The sequence below is a fragment of the Leopardus geoffroyi genome, chromosome A2 (genome assembly GCF_018350155.1).
Source record: "Leopardus geoffroyi isolate Oge1 chromosome A2, O.geoffroyi_Oge1_pat1.0, whole genome shotgun sequence".
In the NCBI taxonomy this organism is placed as follows: domain Eukaryota; kingdom Metazoa; phylum Chordata; class Mammalia; order Carnivora; family Felidae; genus Leopardus; species Leopardus geoffroyi.
Window position 1 is genome coordinate 115,885,639 of NC_059331.1, and position 19,144 is coordinate 115,904,782.

Genomic DNA, 19,144 nt, shown 5'->3' on the forward strand with positions numbered 1-19,144 from the left:
ATCACACAACTATAAAGTAGTGAAGCTAGGATACAATTCCAAGTCTGACCCCAAAGGCCACCTACAAAAAAAACTAAGGCTTTTCTAAATACTTCACACTGCTTGAAGGGACTATTTACATGATTCACCAATCACTTATTCTAAGTATACACTTGCTTTTTTGTTATCCTTTTAAGACTTATTCCTTACCAGTTGCCTTCCGTTTTAACATGCCATTGTTTGACTAGTAGAACAGTATCTTTTGTCCTGTGCAATGTCTCACATTCCGGGCTTGACTAGTTGTTTCTTCGTGGCATCATTTAAAGTTGTGCCTCTATCCTCTCTAGTTTTGGTAATTCAAAGTTAGACTGAAATTGAATACAGCCAAATCTCTATTTTTTAGACAAGAATATTTTACCCGTGTTTCTGTGTATTTGCTATTTCACCAAATCAGGAAGTACGCAACATCTGGCCATTCCATTATCAGTGAAACTAAGATTAATGAGTGGATTCAAAGTTTAACCCGTCCATTATAAAGGCAATCTGGACTTTTAAATCCAAAATTATCACTGCCTACGATAAGGCTTTGGCACAAGACAGACACCATACTCAGTATGTACAAATAAAATGTTATAAAAAGTGACTCATCTCAAAAAGGAAGTAACAGATGGTGTTCATTCAAGTCTTCAAGGAAAGGAAACATCACAATAACTCATTCTATTCCTCACCAAATTGGTTTTATCAGTATTTCAAACATTTTTTAAAAACGTAAGAGGTCAAAGGTCAAGAGTTTCAAAGTCTAGTTCCAAGCTTACAATTTAGTATTCATTCCTACTTAATTCTTTGAATCCTGTGCCCATATTTGTCCATCTGAAAATGGAGTTAACATCTCCAATTTCACCTTACCTCAAAAGATTAGTGGGAGGATAAAATGAAATATAAAAGAAAAAGTTGTACATGGCAAATAAAGATTTATTCTCATAAATTAAATTTTATCCAGAATGAGAAATAATACAGTAAACTAAAAGCTTGAGAAGCCACCAAAAATACAATAAAGTAAATGCTTCGGAAGTCACTGTAATCTAAATTTGAAGAGATCTTATGAATGAACTGCCACTTGCCTACAGCTGATGTGCCAGTACGCCAATATTCACTCACTTAAAATTGACGACTACCATTTTGACGATTTCATTGAAAGCTACACTAGATTTAGTTCTCAAACAGAAACTCATATTTAACATGGCCCATGTTAAAATAAGGGGATCCAATCAGTAATCTTGATTACCATGACACTTGATTTGGGTACCCATGCTCCAAGCTACTCAAGTTCCTAAACCAATGTTAATCTAAAACAGGAAAATCCATTAGGTTTAATCTTAAAAGTCACTGTTTCCATCTACAAAAATATACTTTCTATACATTATATAACTTGGAAAATATTCAGTATATATCTAAGAACCACCTCTTCCAGCAAAGTTTAAACCCAATTATATTGTTCTGAAAATAAATGCTGTATTAAATATCATGAGCATAAATGATTTGTTACCAACTGAGACATTGGACGAATCATACCTCAGACCAACACACCTTAATTGACCATAAAAGAAACCTTTCAACCATCCTTTGCATTTTGGTGAAGGTTCTGGTTTAGTGACTGACTCATCAAATGTCATTTCAGAAAACTAATATGAAACACACAAAGCTAGTTACTCTTTTTTTTATATTAAAAATACATGCAAGCTGAGGAGTTTTCCCTGCACCATCTCTCCCAAATAAATTTTAAGAACTTTCAGGTTCCATCATCAGCAAGAGTCAAAAGACATTTTATTTCTTCAACCACTGATATCTCAAATTCTCACCATGACGTCATTATTATCCTTTGGAAATTACGGACACTGGCTATTCAACTGTGCTAAATGGTTTGTTTATACAGTTACTACAGTGCCACCATCTGAGCAAAAGAAAGCTGAGCTCACATTTTAAAATAAAGTATAAATAGCAGGTAGGTGTCTTTAAAAAATGTGCCAAGGAGGGAAGTTCATATTTAAATATAACTGGCGAACTCATCAGAAAGATCCCAAACAAGATTCTGTTAGGATGGGACTGAATGAGGAAAACTACCCCATTAAAGTATATCAAAGAGCAGATTTTTTTTTTTTATTTTAATGAGCAGATTTTTAAGAAAGACACTATGCTCCTGCAGAGAAAAGCCCACAGCAAGACATACACAAGAGAGAAGAATTTTGTGTTTTAGCACAACCCAGAGTTGAGGGAACAAGAAAAACCCTTCGAAAAACTAAAAACAATAAGCTTAAATACAGAAATCTTAACTTTAAATATAGAAATTCTTACCTCCCACTGTAAGTGAGGCGGAATATTCCTTATCTGAAGTTTCCGGATCCTGCAGAAGAATTAAAATGTTTTATAAAAGAAAAAAGACTATGAAAGCCAAAGACATTAATAGCCACCATGGATGCTTTAAAATATTTACATTAACTACAAGGCAATACGCAGTAAGAAAACACAACCAAAGAAGGAAAAAGGAGACAAAGTTAATCACAGGATGCATACTGAGACCATTTGGAGATCCAGCAGCATTGGATTATTACAGCTTATTTTAAAAGCCACACCGGGGCGCCTGGGTGGCTCAGTCGGTTTCCAACTTCAACTCAGGTCATGATCTCACAGTTGGGGAGTTCAAGCCCGGCATTATGCTCTGTGCTGACAGCTCGGGAGCCTGGAGCCTGCTTCAGATTCTGTCTCCCTTTCTCTCTGCCCCTCCCCTGCTTGTGCTCACTCTCTCTCTCTCTCTCAAGAATAAATAAACATTAAAAATTTTTTTAATTTATGGGGCTGTACTACAAATGTTCTTAATCTGAGATCACAGCCAAGGGGACCATAGACAGATTTGGGAAATCTGGATGGGTGGAGGGGGAGTAAAAACCACTGATTTATTTTTTCACTATCCCCTACATGAAATTTAGCACTCCTTTAATTATGAATGTTGGCATGTAAGTTTAGTAGAATCACACTACTTGTAATTTTGACATTAACATCAGATATTTTTGTATCACTGTAACTTGTTGCAGACCTTTATCATCTACACCCATTACTGTGAAACTTAGACATGTTGCTAGAACTTACTATGTTAAGTACGTATTGTAACTATGAGTTTTAACATTTTACTAAATGTATTTCAAAATAATTAATTTCCTATCATCCTATGTATTTTATGCCTTGAAAAACATACTAAGATATCCCTAACTTTCAGGCTACCAAAGGACTCCATGGTACAAAAAAAAACATTAAAATCCTGACCTTATCACTGTATGTTAACTAACTCAAATTAAAATAGGAACTTAAGGAAAAAGTCGTTTGAATTTTCTAGCTAGTAGTTATATAAAAGATCTTAAATGAAATATGCATTTAGCTAGATATTACTTTTTGATTACACTTAAATTGATGGTTTCTATTGTCATTGCATAATACTCAAAAATATATTTAAGATTTCTGCCTTCATCAAGTTTATGGACTTTGTTAGGCCTAAAACCTTTCCAAGTGAGGTTATTTTGGCTGCCATTTGGAAATGTGCATCATGTCTTTATTCATCAAAAATGCTGTCAGTTTTTTGATTCATCAAAAATGCTGTCCTTACCTACTCAAACTTGCTATTAGAGTTATTTAGCATTCTTTATATTCACTTGTTATATATACAAAATATTACTACATGGTTTTACTGACACCTAACACAATTGTAAATGTCTCAGCATCTTACATATATGAATCTTTGTGTTGTCCATTAAACTCTTTGGTATTATATGTATGTAAATCGTTTGGATACTGCTTAACTCATTGCATGTGTAATTATTATTAACCACTCTGATTCATTAAATTTTCTTATCGCAATACCAAAAAAAAAAAAAAAAAAGACCTCAGTTCACATGCCCACATACGTAAATATGTAGGTCACATAATATTGATCATATACAGTATTTACTGTAATGTATATATCCTCTCTTCTTCTACCCTTTTTTAAATGTTGTCAGAGGGAGGAAGGGAGGAAGAGATATCAATTATGTGAGACTGTACCATAGGTGCCACACACAAAATCACCTCCTTAGAAGGGAAAGGAATTTATAGTCAGCTAGGTATTAAAAAAAAAAAAGAAAAAAAAAAGATTAGCAACTGGGCTTAACATATCAAGTGAAATAATTAAATTACTTAGCTTCTAAAATTAGAAGTTTCCTTCCTGGTCAAATAACCCACTTATTTTGAAGTACCACAGCAAACCACAAGATCAGATTCATAACCTAGTCCTTTGTCTCTTGCATTCCCCTCAAAGCATGAGAACAAACACCAGATACCACCTATCCCTTAGGGAACTATAAACAACATGTAAGTTAACCCAACTCAGGTACATCCTGTTTGTAAACTAAGGAGGAAGAAAAAGCAGTTTTAAATTATTTTTATGGGACCGTAAAGCAAAGCACAATCATCAGGGACAATACACATAGAGATGGCAAGACAGCAGGTCAATTTAAGAGAAAAAAATTTCAACTACCACCTTAGTCTCAGAATTTACACATGAAATGCTAAGCCTAGGATTTCTTTCATAGTAACTCATGTGCTATTAATTGTTAAAGCTGCAAGACACATGCGCTCTCTCTGCTTCTGTATATATAAATTTTATATTTCCCATAAAAGCCTTTAAGAATATACTCTACTAAGATGTGTAATACACAGATTACACAATTGCTATATATTGCTGTAGGGAGCAGAAATATTACTCAACATTATGTAATTATTTATCCTGAGTAACCAAGGAAGTTAAGATTTACTACACACATCCAACTACACATATGCAAGTACTAAGTTTTATTCAAGCACCTGACAGTAAGAATTAGCAGCACAGTTTTAAGTAACTAAGTATTCATCCCCATTGGACTCTTTTGTGGGTATACGTATTACCGAATATTTTCTCCACAAGTACACCTGTAAGTGTGCATACAGAGTTTAGGTCAACTAGCAGGTAATTATTCTTATCACAAAAACAAGTATCTACCTCACAGGGCTCCCAAGAAATTCTGTGAATAGAATACCATCTTTCGTATATTAGAAGTAATCCGTTAGCCATGTTTTCTCAACGCATTCTTCAAAATGTATATCCAACATCCATTTACTTATTGGTAGTTACTCCAAAATAATTCTTTTTCCTAAACGGCTGTCTAGTTTCCATTATCGGATTCTCTCAAGTTTCATTTTAGACAAACATCAGGATTATTTTCATATAGTTACTGTTCTCACATCTAGAGTTGTTCTTTCCCACTTATCAGTCAGTAACTTATTTAAAACTCTGCAGTTTCTCCTCTGCTAACCCCATGCTCCCTTCTTACCAGTTTAAGAGTCAAAAGGCTCAAGATTACAAGCGTCCCAGCAAAGGTATGAATTCTCACCATCCAGCACAAAAAAACAAACTTCTGACCTGGGAAGTACTTGAGAAAATCCATCCCACCCCACTGTACTTATCAGGTCAGCTGTACACAAAGCCCCATCACTTGCGTGATCCATGCTCCCTTCGGCAGCACATACACTAAAACTGAAACAATAGAGCAATTAGCATGTCCCCTGCATAAGGATGACATACAAATTCATGAAGCATTCCACATTTTTTATATATAAATTTGCTATATATGTTTTCCAAGTGATTTTTCTTTTCTTCCCCCCCCCCCCCCCAGTATTAGGTTTTCCCCCCTATTAATACAAGTAAATCCAGAGGGCACCTGGCTAGCTCAGTTGGTAGGGCATGCAACTCTTTATCTCAGTCATGACTCTGAGCCCCACATTGTATGTAGAGATCACTTTAAACCAACAAATAAATAAAACAAGTTTAGATTTTATGAAAAAATAATATAAGTAAATCAAGTTCATTCTTTTTTTGTTTTTTTTAATGTTTATTTTTGAGAGTGAGAGACACAGAATGTGAGCAGCCAAGGGGCAGAGAGAGAGGAAGACACAGAATGAGAAGCATTCTGTCAGTGCAGAGCCCGAAGCAGGGCTCAAACTCACAAACCAAGAGATCCTGACCTGAGCTGAAGTCAGAAGCTTAACCAACTGAGCCACCCAGGGGCCCTGTCAAGTTCATCCATTTAAAAAAGAAAAAAAAATACTATCACTTGCTTCACTCATCTCCCATCCCAGCTTTTAACATTAGGTTATATTTAGGTTTGATCCTAAATAGTTAAGAGTCAAGAAAATAGATATTGATACATATCTACCGTATGATTACCTAATCATTAAAGTTCAGTTTAACTATCAGGAAGCAAATTAAGTTGGTATTCTACCTCCACCTGACATACACCTGAAAAACAATAGGAAACACACACTTTGAGAACAGAGACCAATTAGAGCGTCTCATTCTCAGAAACTGGAACAGTGCTTGGCACCTGAGAAGCAATCAACTGATAGTTAAACAATCAACTGATACTTAAATCTATATAAATATAGATTATAGAAGTTATTATCATCTATAAAGGGGAAGAAAAACACAAGAATTCACAGCTCTGCTAACCAGAAACTACTAGCATTTCCAATGATTTTCTTACACCTCATAAGGAGAGAGAAAAACCGGAACATTTAATCAACTATTGTTTAAAAAAAAAAAAAAAAGCCTTAACAGAATTTATTTTATCATATAGAATTTAAAGGTTTCCCCCCACAAGGAAAAATGAGGTAAAGTTTAAGCTCTCAGCTAACAGATAAAAATCTTCAAAAATGCTTACTGTGCTTGAAATATTAGTTATAATGACAATTCAATACTCTTTACTAGGAAAAAATACTATTAGAAGCAAGTTTAATTACAGAATAAAGGAGCAACAGAGAAGCTCCCATAGATTCCAAAGAGCATCTTCAAGATCTTTAGTAATCAATGCAACTGATTTAAACTGATTTTGTAACAATTTTCAAAATTACATAAAACTAGAAAAATATCAACCTCCATATGCCATACCAGGTTCATTTATTGTATGATCACCTTATCTTGTTTATCTATAACTCAAACCAGTACCAGCCAAGTTCCACTTACATGGCCTGTCATGCAGAAGTACATCAGTAAACAGCTATAAAAGGACTTTTGTTTAAAAATAACCATAGAGGTGTCGTGATGACTCAGTCCATTAAGCTTTTGACTTCAGCTCAGCTCATGATCTCACAGTTTGTGAGTTCAAGCCCCGCATATGGCTCTGTGCTGACAGCTCAGAGCCTGGAGTCAGCTTCAGATTCTGTTTCTCCCTCTTTTTCCCTCTGCCTCTCTCATGAAAGCATGTGCATGCTTTCAAAATAAACAAAACATTAAAAAAATTTAAATAACTGTAAAACTGGCTGACTCAGTCTGTAGAGCACACAACTCTTGATCTTGGGATTTTAAGTTCAAGCCCCATATGGAGTGTAGAAATTACTTAAAAATAAAATCTTTAAGGATGGCTGGGTGGCTAAGTCAGTAGAGCATGCAACTCTTCATTTTGGGGTTTTAAGTATGAGTATAGAGATTGCTTAAAAATAAAACATTTAAAACTTAAAAAAAAAAAAAAACTATAAAGCCATCACTGCTCCTCAAAGTGTTTAACAAAAATTCCTTGATATCATATATCCACTCTATTTCCAGTTGTTTAATAAATATCTTTGTACAGCTGGATTATTCGTATCAGGATTCTGATGAGAGTTAAGGGGTGCATGGCTAGATTAGTTGGTACAGCATGTGATTCACGAACCTAGGGTTCTGAGTTCAAGCCCCACATTGGGTGTGGAGCTTGGGAGGGGAGGGGAAGGAAAGAAAAGATCCCAACCAGATGTACATATGTGCAGAGTTCTTTTTGCCATTTACTTGACAGGTCATAAATCCTGCATGATTACTCATTCTGAATTTTATCCACTGTATCCCTTTTGTGTCGTTTTCAGTAATTGTTTAGTATGCTGAATTTCATATACAATGATATGTAATATTTTTATATTATAAAGCATAAAACATCTAGGAACACAACCACCCAAATAATTAGAACAAGACAATTGAAGCTACCCATGCTTCTCTCCCACTCCAAATGCCTGCCTCCTGGAATGTACTCATTGCACCAAATTTGTCATTCTTATGCCTTTTATTTATGAATATTCATCTCTCTTTCAAAATGATTAAGTAGGTAAAATACTATTATCAATCCTTAAAAATGAACAAAAATTTAATATTAAATATCTAGTCACAGTTCTACAATTTAAAAAAATTAAATTTGTATCCCAAAAAATCAGTATCCCAAAAGAGCTATACACTGCATTTGGCTGATTATGATTCTAGTCTCATAACCCATGTTTCCTTTTTTTTTTCCCCCTTGCAACTTATTTGGGGGAGAAAAAACCCAAATCCTGTCATTTGTCCTATAGATTCTTCACTGTGTGGATTTTGCTAATTACACCCCCATGGCGCTGTTTAGTATTCTCCTCTGTCCCCTGTAAATGTAGTAATTAGATCTGAAGATTCAATTTGTTTTTTGTTGTTGTTTGTTCGGGGAGATACAATAATTTATCACAAGCAGTGTTTTATACTTCCACAAGGAGATGTGTTATCTCTAGCTGTCTTTCTGTGATGCTGCAATCATGAATGATCACTACCTAAATCCATTATTTCATTCAAGGTTGAAACTAACTTTCTCATTTTATCATGGCTTCTGTATTTTTTTTTTTTTTTTTAATTTAGCTTGAGTTCTTCCATTAAGAACAACTTTCTCAGGTGCCTGAGTGGTTCAGGTGTTAAGCATGACTTCGCTCAGGTCATGATCTCATGGTTCATGAGTTTGAGCCCACTGGGTGAGCTCCCACTTCGGGTAGAACTCAAGCCCCATTTCGCTCATGCGTGCTCTCTCTTGCTCCCTCTGCCCCTCCAGGGATTAACTTGTGCCCTCTCTCAAAAATAAAATGAATGAATGAATAAATAAATGAACCGATCCATCAGTATTAAAAACAAAACAAAAACTTTCTCTTAGGGTGCCTGGGTGGTTCAGTCACTTAAACATCTGACTTCAGCTCAGGTTATCAGGTTATAATCTCACAGTTCATGAGTTTAAGCCCCACATTGGGTCCTCTGGTGTCAGCGCAGAGCCCATTTCCAATCCTCTTTCTTTCTCTCCCCCTCTCCCCCAAATAAGTAACAACATTAAAAAAAAACCCAAAAACCTAGCGTTATTTAAAAACAAAAAAAACACTTTCTCTTGTCAAATATTTGGAACTCTGAAGCACAGTAGGTACAGTGAAGACAGGATAAATAATTGATTATTTCCCTTCTGCAGCGGATGGTTTTGTGCCTCTTATCACAACCCCTCACTCGGGTCTGATTTCATCCACAGCTGTGGCAGACAGGGCCTAGGTACAGTGAGGTTTGCTCTGCCTCCTTCCACCCCTAAGCACACACTCAGACATCTCTGTTTTGCTTCAGGGCTTTCTCCAACGTCTCAGAAGAGTAGAAGAGCAGCCTAGAAGCAAAGGAGATGAAACCCTCAAGACAATACACAGTTTACAAGGGAAGGGTACTAGCCAGGACATAAATGCCTCTCTTCATCTGCAAGGCATTCTGTACATTTCTCTAAGGTACCATTTTGTTTCAGCAATTTCATTAAAGCACCTTTCGTTAAAGCACTTTTCGTTCCAAAATAAATCAGCTTCATGAAAATCCTCATCTCCATCTCTTCTTTCAGCAGTTCAAAGGCATTGTTATTTCACAATTGTATTTTCAGAATAAGGAATTGGCGTTCTGGCATTGTCCAAAGAGGACCAAATGTTTACTTCTTTTCAGTATCATAAATTCGCAGTCATAGATATTTTGAGTGTATCAATCTAATGCATTAATTCCTTTTGATGCTCCAAATACCTCATCTTTAGTCAGTCAATGCAAGCTTCTTCATATTGACTCCTGCATCTTGAGACAGGACTCCAATAACCTAGGAGAACTCCTTTGCTTTCTGTTACAACAGAACAATTCAGGTTCAGCCGGCACAGTTCCTAGCCCCATCTGCAATCAGCTTTTTCTACATAAAGTGCTAGTCCTTTTTAATCAGAAATAATATACTGAGACACAATCTAGTCACTAGAGTGTTCATTATTATTGGGTTGGTCATTACTCCTAGGCCACAGCTGGAAAATATATACATTTTGTGTGAAAGAGAAATAAACCATGTGTTCATGCTGATTACTTTCAATTCAAATTTTAGATTACTAGGTTGTTGCCAAGTGTCTTTGATATTTGCATCTTTTCTTCCACTATAAGGTTTGACAGCAGGTAAGAAAGTAAACAAGAGGGGCCTAGATGGCTCAGTCGGTTAAGTGTACGACTTTTGATTTCGGCTCACATTACCATCTGACGGTTTGTGAGTTCAAGCTCCACCTTTGGCTCCAAGCTGACAGCAGGAAGCCTGCTTGGGATTATCTTTCTCCCTCTCTCTGCTCCCCCCACCCCCCAATTGCTCACCTGCTCTTTCAAAATAAATAAATAAACTAAAAAAAGAATTTAAACAAGAAAACGCTTCATGTCTGTTATGGACAGAATACTTTTGTTCCTGCACCTCCCACCTCCCAAAATTCCTATGTTGCAGCCATAATCTCCCTTGTAATGGTACTACGTACGAAAGGGGCCTTTGAAAAGTACTAGGATATAGATGAGGTCATGAGGGTGGAGCCCCCATAATACAAGTATGATCTTTTTTTTTTTTTTTAAGAATTTATTTATTGAAGCTCCGTGATTCGCACCCAACCATAGCTACTCCAGTCATGAGGGACAGACAACAGCTGGATCGGCGGCGAGTGGCCCACAGCATTTGCTTATAGTAGCGATGAGTATGCCCCTCGACCCCAAACATTTCCTGAATGGATTAACAGGAAGGCCAGTAATGGTGAAACTTAAGGGGGAATGGAGTACAAAGACTACCTTGGTATCTGTAGATGGCTATATGAACATGCAGCTTGCAAACACAGAAGAAACACATAGATGGAGTATTGACTGGACATTTGGGTGAAGTTTTTTAAGTCCTTTATATCAGGGGTGTTGAAAAAGAGGAAGAAGATGGGGAAATGAGAGAATAGCATCTTTTGTGGGGAATTTTTTATATTTCTCGACAACAAACTTTTTCCAAAAAAAAAAAAAAAAAACTTATTTATTTTTTAAGTAATCTCTCCCCAGTGCAGGGCTCACACTCACAACCCCGAGGTCAAACTCACAATCCCGAGATCAAGAGTCACATGCTCTTCTGACTGAGCCAGCTGGGCACCCAGGATTGCGATCTCTGCAAAAAGAAGGACCAGGGGTCTCTCCACCAGCAGATGCTGAGGAGAGGCCATGTGAGCCACAGCAAGGAGGTATCTCTCTACAGGCCAGGAAAAGCAGGCCCTTATCAAGAACAGAAAGAATTGCCTGCACCTTGAGGGTTTCCCAGGCTCTAGAACTGTGATGAATAAATGTCTATTGTTTAAGCCCCATGGTCTGTGGTATTTTGTTATAGCAGCACACACTGCTTATGACAGTGTCTGCGTTCAACCCTCAGAGCATTTTATCGATTAGGAAACAATAGCTTAAGTTTAACTTGTCCAAACACACACTGCTGATGTGTAGCAGGGTCAGAATATACCTCTGGGCATTCTAGCTCCAGAGCCTATCCCCTTAATTACACTATATTCCATTTTATTGATTTCACGTATAATCCAACCAATAATGTAACCACATCAAATGACTTCAGAAAAATTACAGGCTATAATTTTTGTTAAACCCTAAAGGTCAAGTATAGGTTAATCCTACACAAAACTTTCACTTCTCCCTACAGCTTTAAACCATATGATGATCATTTACACATCAAGACTCAGTACTGACATTAAAAGGACAAGGTTACGTATTAATAACAAGAAAGGAAGGCAACAATGCTGAAAACTTGGCTAACTCAACTGCCCAGGACAACTGTATACACACGCCATCAGGCACTTCTGAAGCCAGTCATTTCACAGTAAGTACTAATGCAAGAAACAAAAATGTATTAAGGCTTGCAACCTTCTGTCCAAACTACCTACAGATCCTGAATGTGTATTTTCTTCATCTTATTTCTTCCAAAAGGCTCTATCACACCCCTTTCCATCAATACTTATACAAATCAAGGGAATCACTAAATTCCCACTTCGTAAGGAGACTCAGGCTCTCATCACAATCTAAGGGGCTAATACCAGCAGAAGGGAGGAAGAGAAAACCACGTCTAATATTAACAGGTTTCCCTTTGCCTTGTTTTCTTATTCAAACAAGTGGGACACATCGTCCACATTTGGACCATTTTTAAGCCTCTTAAATCCACCACTTGGAGGCACTCTGTACTAGCTCAGATTTTCATTCCAGTTGTGCCCAACCAATTCAATCTATATGTAAAAAGCAGTTTTACTCAGCCAAATTCAAAACTGCTAATTACCTGTATTAATAGTATTCAATATTTACATACAAGTATCTCCTTTTTTATTTTATACAGTTAAGAATTTAAAGTAGCTCTTTAGGGGCGCCTGGGTGGCGCAGTCGGTTAAGCGTCCGACTTCAGCCAGGTCACGATCTCGCGGTCCGTGAGTTCGAGCCCCGCGTCAGCCTCTGGGCTGATGGCTCAGAGCCTGGAGCCTGTTTCCGATTCTGTGTCTCCCTCTCTCTCTGCCCCTCCCCCTTCATGCTCTGTCTCTCTCTGTCTCCCTCTCTCTCTGCCCCTCCCCCTTCATGCTCTGTCTCTCTCTGTCCCAAAAATAAATAAACGTTGAAAAAAAAAAAATTAAAGTAGCTCTTTAAAAGGTCAACCTCAATTTTTAAAAAGTTTAATATACCTTGCTGATGCAAAGGGTCAACTGGCATAAATAACCCTGACTCATCACTGACTTGGTCATCTCTTATCAAAGCCTCTGACTAGAGATGTAGCCTCTAACTCAAGTATTCTCTTTTTTGTTGTTATTTCCTTATATAAAGCTGTAACATGCTCAAAGACCTTAAACTTGTAAATAGAGAAAACTACAAAGAACCCAGAGATCCAGGTAAAAGGGATCATTACACCCTCTGGCTGGTAGAATCATGGGCAGTTTTCAAATTTTGTTTTTGTTTTATAAAATAAACCTTACTAATTGTTATGGGGGAATCAGCCTTATTTCCAACCTGTAGTATAACACAAAATGAAGCAAGAGAAACCAGTTCTAGATTCCAACAGTTCTAACTAGTGTTGTAATACCAGTTTTCTCTTTCCCAAACATTTTACAGTCTAGCAAAAGAAATCAGACATTTTAGGACAGTCTTAAAAAATGGTCAGTAGAAACAGGAAGGAGGGAGCAACATGGAGATTTAGGGGTAAATCAGGTACATCTCAGGTAAAGAATTTCTGTGAAAGGGCTCTATACTGGTCGTGGAGCCTATTTAAAAAAAGAAAAAAAAATAATCTGTCAAAAATTGAATTCACTTACGGAATTGACAGAAGGTCACAAGTACTGTAAAGAAAAACATATTTGCTCCAACAATTAAAGAGGATGCCAGATCCTAGTGAACTGAATACTGGATGGAAGAAAGGAAAATAAGACAAAGTATGTTGTCCCCTCAACTATAAAGGTAAAAAGATATGATTCCAACTGCGGTCTAAGGATCAATTACGTTAGACCAAGGAGGGCTTTCTTAAAGATTTCAGGGCCCCAATGAAGACCTCCTAAATCAGATTCTCTGGGGACCACTGATAATCTACTGATATCAGTAGGGGGCAAGTTCCAGGAGGGCAAAATTATTTCCATCTTATTCACTGTTGTATGTTCAAGTGCTTAGCAAATTGCCTGGCTCATAATTTGCAATTTACTCAACATTGCTCAAACAAGGAATAAACAAAAATTCTTTTTTGCGTTATTATTTTGAGAGAGAATGCACACACATGTGAGGGGGAGAGAGTGCGCATGAGAGAGAAGAGAAGAGAAGAGAAGAGAAGAGAAGAGAAGAGAAGAGAAGAGAAGAGAAGAGAAGAGAAGAGAAGAGAAGAGAAGACCCAAGCAAGCCCCACACTGAACTGACACATGGTTCAACCACACAACTACGAGATCATGACTGAGCTGTTATCAGGAGTCAGACGTTCAACCAACTGAGACATCCAGGCACCATCAACAAAAATTCTAAGTAAAAATCTCAAGTGTTTCTTCTGTCACCCCCTCACTCCCAGATCCCCATGGGAACACATCCATGTTTTTAGCTTCCTCATCTATATCTATCCTTGAATTCACAGGAAAAAAACTATTTGAATCTGTTATTCCTTTAAACAAATAAAACTTGGCCAAGATATTAAAACATTCTCATGTCTTGCCTATGACATGTTTGCCAATTAAAAAAAAAAAAAAGGCATACTGAATATGATTAATTCTCTAGAGCTACGGTGTCCTCTGCAGACAGAGGTACATGTTAAAAGACACCACATCAGCAAAAATCAAGACCCTGGGAAACTCTCCAACACAAGTATCTAAGTTTTCTAACAAATTCCAAATAAAAGATGGGGAGCCTAGACATTAAAAAAAAAAAAAAAAAAACCCAAAGACATATCAACCAATCACAAATGTACAGAACTTAACATAAATCCTAATTCAAATAAATCCTTAAAAAAATATTTAGGGGACACCTGACTGGCTCAGTCAGTAAAGCATGTGATTCTTGATCTCAGGGTCTTGAGTTCAAGCCCCATGTTAAACTTACAGCTTACATTAAAAAATAAAATCAGAATGGAAACTTAAGGCTGGCTCAGTCAGCAGAGCATGAGACTCAATCTCAGGGTGGTGAGTTCAAGCCTCAGTTGGGTGTGAAGCCTATTAAAACACACACACACACACACACACACACACACCTGGGAAAAATGAGACTTTTCATTATCAGTGAATTAGTGCCATTGTTTTTTATAATTATGGTATTGTCTATTTTTTTTTTTAAGTCCTTGTCTTTAAAGATGCAATCTGAAGAAGTTAGGAAAATATACTTGCTATCTTGAATTTGCTTCAGAAATCATCAGAGGTATTAATATCCAAAAAGGCTGGTCATCAGCTGGTGATTCTTGAAGCCAGGTGGCAGGTAAGGAGGATTTATTATATTGTTGTTTCTACTGTAGTACTTTTGAAATTTCCACATTTTTTTTTCTGCTCTCTAGTATCTGGAAGTCACTATCTTCGAAAATGATAAATTCCATCAAAATCAAACTGTGGGCTTGTTAGTACTTGTAACATGAGAAAGGAAGTTTTAGATGAAAAATATGATTTAAGTTGATATAACTGTCTGAGAGTAAAGAAACTTTAAGTACTTTTCACTCACATGACCTGCAACCACACTAGCATTTCCCATACTTCAGAAACACTAAAAGGTTCTAAAATTGTTGCTTTAGACAACAGTCTCTTTTTGCCTCGGGTGGATAGTGCAAGATTCATTTTGCTCTAATAACTACAGTTAAACTTCAAATATAGAATAACCACAAAACTCTATCTTATAACAATGTATGTTAATGAAATTATCTGTACTATTCACTTAAAAAGAATCGCTGCACTGTGCAAAAATTTTATACAATGTGCATTTATGCCAATTCTGATACAAACAGATGCCACAGATGAAATAGAACATTAAAAAAAATTTACGTTTATTTTATTTTGGGAGAGAGAACATGCACAAGCGGGGGGGGGGGGGTGAGGGGGAAAAGGAGAATACCAAGCAGGCTCCACACTGACAGTGCGTAGCCTAATGTGGGGCTCGAACTAATGAACCCACAAGATCATGACCTGAGCCAAGATCAAGAGTCCAACACTCAACTGAGACACCCAGGCACCCCAAAGTTTCATTTCCTAGCTAGCCAGACTAAAGTCAGAAATACCCAGGGAGGTTAATCATTTCCAGATTATTTCTGCCCCAAGTACAATTTAAGAATCAATTTTTAAATTTCAACAATATTGATAATTAAAATAACAGATACCATTTATTCAGTTACTCCCAAGGGGTAAAAGATCATGTCAGGCACTTGAAATATATTTACGCTGTGTCCTTATACCAACAACCAAGCTCAGTAGGCATTAATACTCCCACTTTATAGATTAAGGAAATTGTCTCAAGGGATTCTTTTAACCAAGGTCAAAAAGCAGGTAAATGAAAAGCCAAATTCAAATTTGAACTCCAATTTCCATGCTATTTATACATTAATTTTACAGGTCTACTATTTAGCTTCTGTGTAAGAAAAAAATCACTTACACAGATCTTCAAGAAAACTGTTCAAATATAATCATAATAATATAAATCTCAATCTCTTGAAGAAAATACTCGAAATTGTCTAGTTTACATCCACCTTTCAGAGGAGGACCAAGGTGGTCACACCAAAACAGAGTAAATCATTTCAAGGTAACCAAAACATCCAGCCTCACCCAGCAGCTAACAGGACACATGAGTAAGACAAGTAACTCTGACAATAAAAGATGTAATGAATTTGGCATTTCAAGAAGTTCCCTTCTTCTGGGAAGTCCCTTCAAGGGCCCCATATGCTTAGATGGGATAGTCGCTTGATAAAATAACATTAAAGTATTAGGCATTAGTCTTTTAGGGGCACCTGGGTGGCTCATTTGGTGGAGCGTGCAACTCTTAATCTCAGGGTTGGGAGTTTGAGCCCCACACTGGGTGCAGAGATTACTTAATAAAACTTAAAAAAAAAAAAAAAAAGCTCTATGATAATCTAGTTGTTTTTTTTCTTTAAAACTTCAGTAATATATTTCATGTTTCCAAAACATATTCAGACTTCCAATTATATTCTGAAAAAAAAAAAAAAAAGATGACAAATTTCCAGGAGCAGTAATAGTAAAATCTACTTAATAAATTTAAACCAAGATGCTAGAAAATTCAATAGCTCCACTTTCAGCATCATATTTAGAAAGTAACATGTTAAAACTGTCTATCATGGGCACCTGGCTGGCTTAGTCTTGACAACCTAGGATGTAATATCATGCTTATAATCAGTGCTATTAGGGGCACCTGGCTGGCTCAGTCATTGAAGCATGCAACTCTTGATCTCAGGATTCTGAGTTTGAGCCCCACATTGGGTGTGGAAATTACTTAGAAAAATAAAATCTTGAACAATAACAGGGGCACCTGGGTGGCTCAGTTAAGCATCTCACTTTTGGTTTCGGCTCAGGTCATGATGTCACAGTTCTTGAGACTGAGCCCCGTGTCAGGCTCTGTGCTGACAGCACAGAGACTGCTTAGGATTCTCTCTCCCTCTCTCTCAAAATAAACACATTTTAAAATAAGTATCAGTGTGATTATCTACAAAACACAGTACCTATGACTAACATCTCCAAATCCATGGAGGACATAGTCTCTCAAAGGTTGTTTGGTCCTCTTTACCACGTTAACATAACTGGCCAAACAGTTTAGCATAAACCAAAAGGAGCCGGGGCACTGAGCACCAAAGGTATACAAGGCTCTCACCTTTGCACAGAACGTACCGTCAAACGTACCCACAGCACATCTACCTACCCTCAGCCTTTCTCTATAATATAGACATCAATAGTTTAAAATGGCCCTTTCCTCCCCTGCACCCCCAGCCCTTTCCTCAATGCTCTAATCCTTCTGAAAGCTTTTCTAGTAGAAAAACCATCACAAACTAAATCTGTCGTTAACAATCTGCACAGGGCATTAAAATTTTAGTGGGCTGGGCTTTAGACTTTAACACCTTGTAAAAATGTTGAAATAAAAGCTTACGCATTTTCAAAACACTTAAGAACGTGTTAGGCAGCCAAGCACTTTAATTAATTGCCTCAAGACTGACTGGTAGAAACAAATGCAAATAAGCTATCAAGACGGACTATCCACCAGGAGGCAGCACGCCAGAACACAAACACACCACCCATTTCTCCACACATCAGGTCATCTTAATTTTTACCCAGGCTTCAGAAGGGCTGGGAAAGAACCTAGGTCAAAGTTTTAATCTTTTATTTCTAAGAGGTCCTACATCATACACATACACTTACATTTAGCATACTCTACTGATGATTAAAACCCCAACACATCTTAAATTTAAAAATACAATTTCATTTACAAATATTTGGGATTCTAATTCCTTTCCCTATAGAATTGTTTGTTGGATATCATTTAAATATTTATTTACTGCTATGTTTAGAACTGTATTTTGGGACCTGGCAAGGCTTTATAATAAGTAACTAAAAAACTAGAATTATTTTTAAGTTTATTTATTTTGAGACAGAGACAGTTTATTTTGCCCAAGTCGGGAAGGGGCAGTGGAGAGAGAGAATCCCAAACAGGCTCCACACTGTCAGCACGGAACCCAATGCAGAGCTCGAACTCATGAACCATGAGATCATGACCTGAGCCAAAACCAAGAGTCAGACGCTTGACCTATGAGCCACCCACGTGCCCACAACTAGTAGAATTCTATCTTTATTCTCATTCAAGTAGAAATAAGCAACAGGAAAAAAATGCTGTATGTGCAATTTGGTCTATCTTTTCAAGAGCCTATAAGTTCAGAGTCATGACAGGAATCCAAACAAATAGCATGAAAACAACCAAACAGAACTAAATCTGAAATACTTAGAACACACACACCTTAAAATCCTGCAGACTAAAGAGATTTCCAGAATCTTAATAGCTCCCACCTCCTCCAGAAACTGCAAAGTATCTAATCAGCCTGAAAGACTAAGTCCAGCTATGCAATTAAAGTTACTGCCGATTATGGACAATGGCTAAAAAGATGTTAATGTACGTTTCATATAAATTTGTTTCAAATGAATAAAATTACCATAAAATGTTAATTCTTCTCTTTCACAACTGTAGGTTTAATGCTTTTCTATCTCCCTACCATCTGGGCACATTGGTTACCATTGGCAGGGCTCCACAGAAAAGTTGAAAGAAAAAAACTGCAAATAAGTCAGGAAGTCAACCTGCAAATACCAACAGCCTTAAAACAAACAAAAACTTTTTTTGTTGCTTGTTTATTTTTGAGAGAGACAGTGCAAGCGGGGAAGCGGCAGAGAGAGCAGGAGACACAGAATGCAAAGCAGGCTCCAGGCTCCAAGCTGTCAGCACAGAGCCTGACGCAGGACTCAAACCACGAGATCATGACCTGAGCCC

The 19,144-nt window shown here is 37.0% G+C and overlaps 1 protein-coding gene, 1 non-coding gene and 1 pseudogene across 5 annotated transcripts in view; 2 read left to right on the forward strand and 1 right to left on the reverse strand.

Moving 5' to 3' along the window:
- Positions 1–19,144, reverse strand: part of IGF2BP3 (insulin like growth factor 2 mRNA binding protein 3) — a 150,435-nt gene that overhangs the window by 102,566 nt on the left and 28,725 nt on the right. For 3 of the 4 annotated variants that reach the window (XM_045495081.1, XM_045495084.1, XM_045495082.1), the window contains exon 3: positions 2,332–2,380. The exons of the other annotated variant lie outside the window; for it this stretch is intronic. In XM_045495081.1, the coding sequence (XP_045351037.1) occupies positions 2,332–2,380 (49 nt within the window). The remainder of the gene's footprint in view (positions 1–2,331; positions 2,381–19,144) is intronic. 4 annotated transcript variants of the gene reach the window in all.
- Positions 5,546–5,649, forward strand: LOC123607747. Its single transcript, XR_006716896.1, has one exon. It is a non-coding gene; the product is annotated as a U6 spliceosomal RNA (small nuclear RNA).
- Positions 10,462–11,160, forward strand: LOC123606555 (annotated as a pseudogene).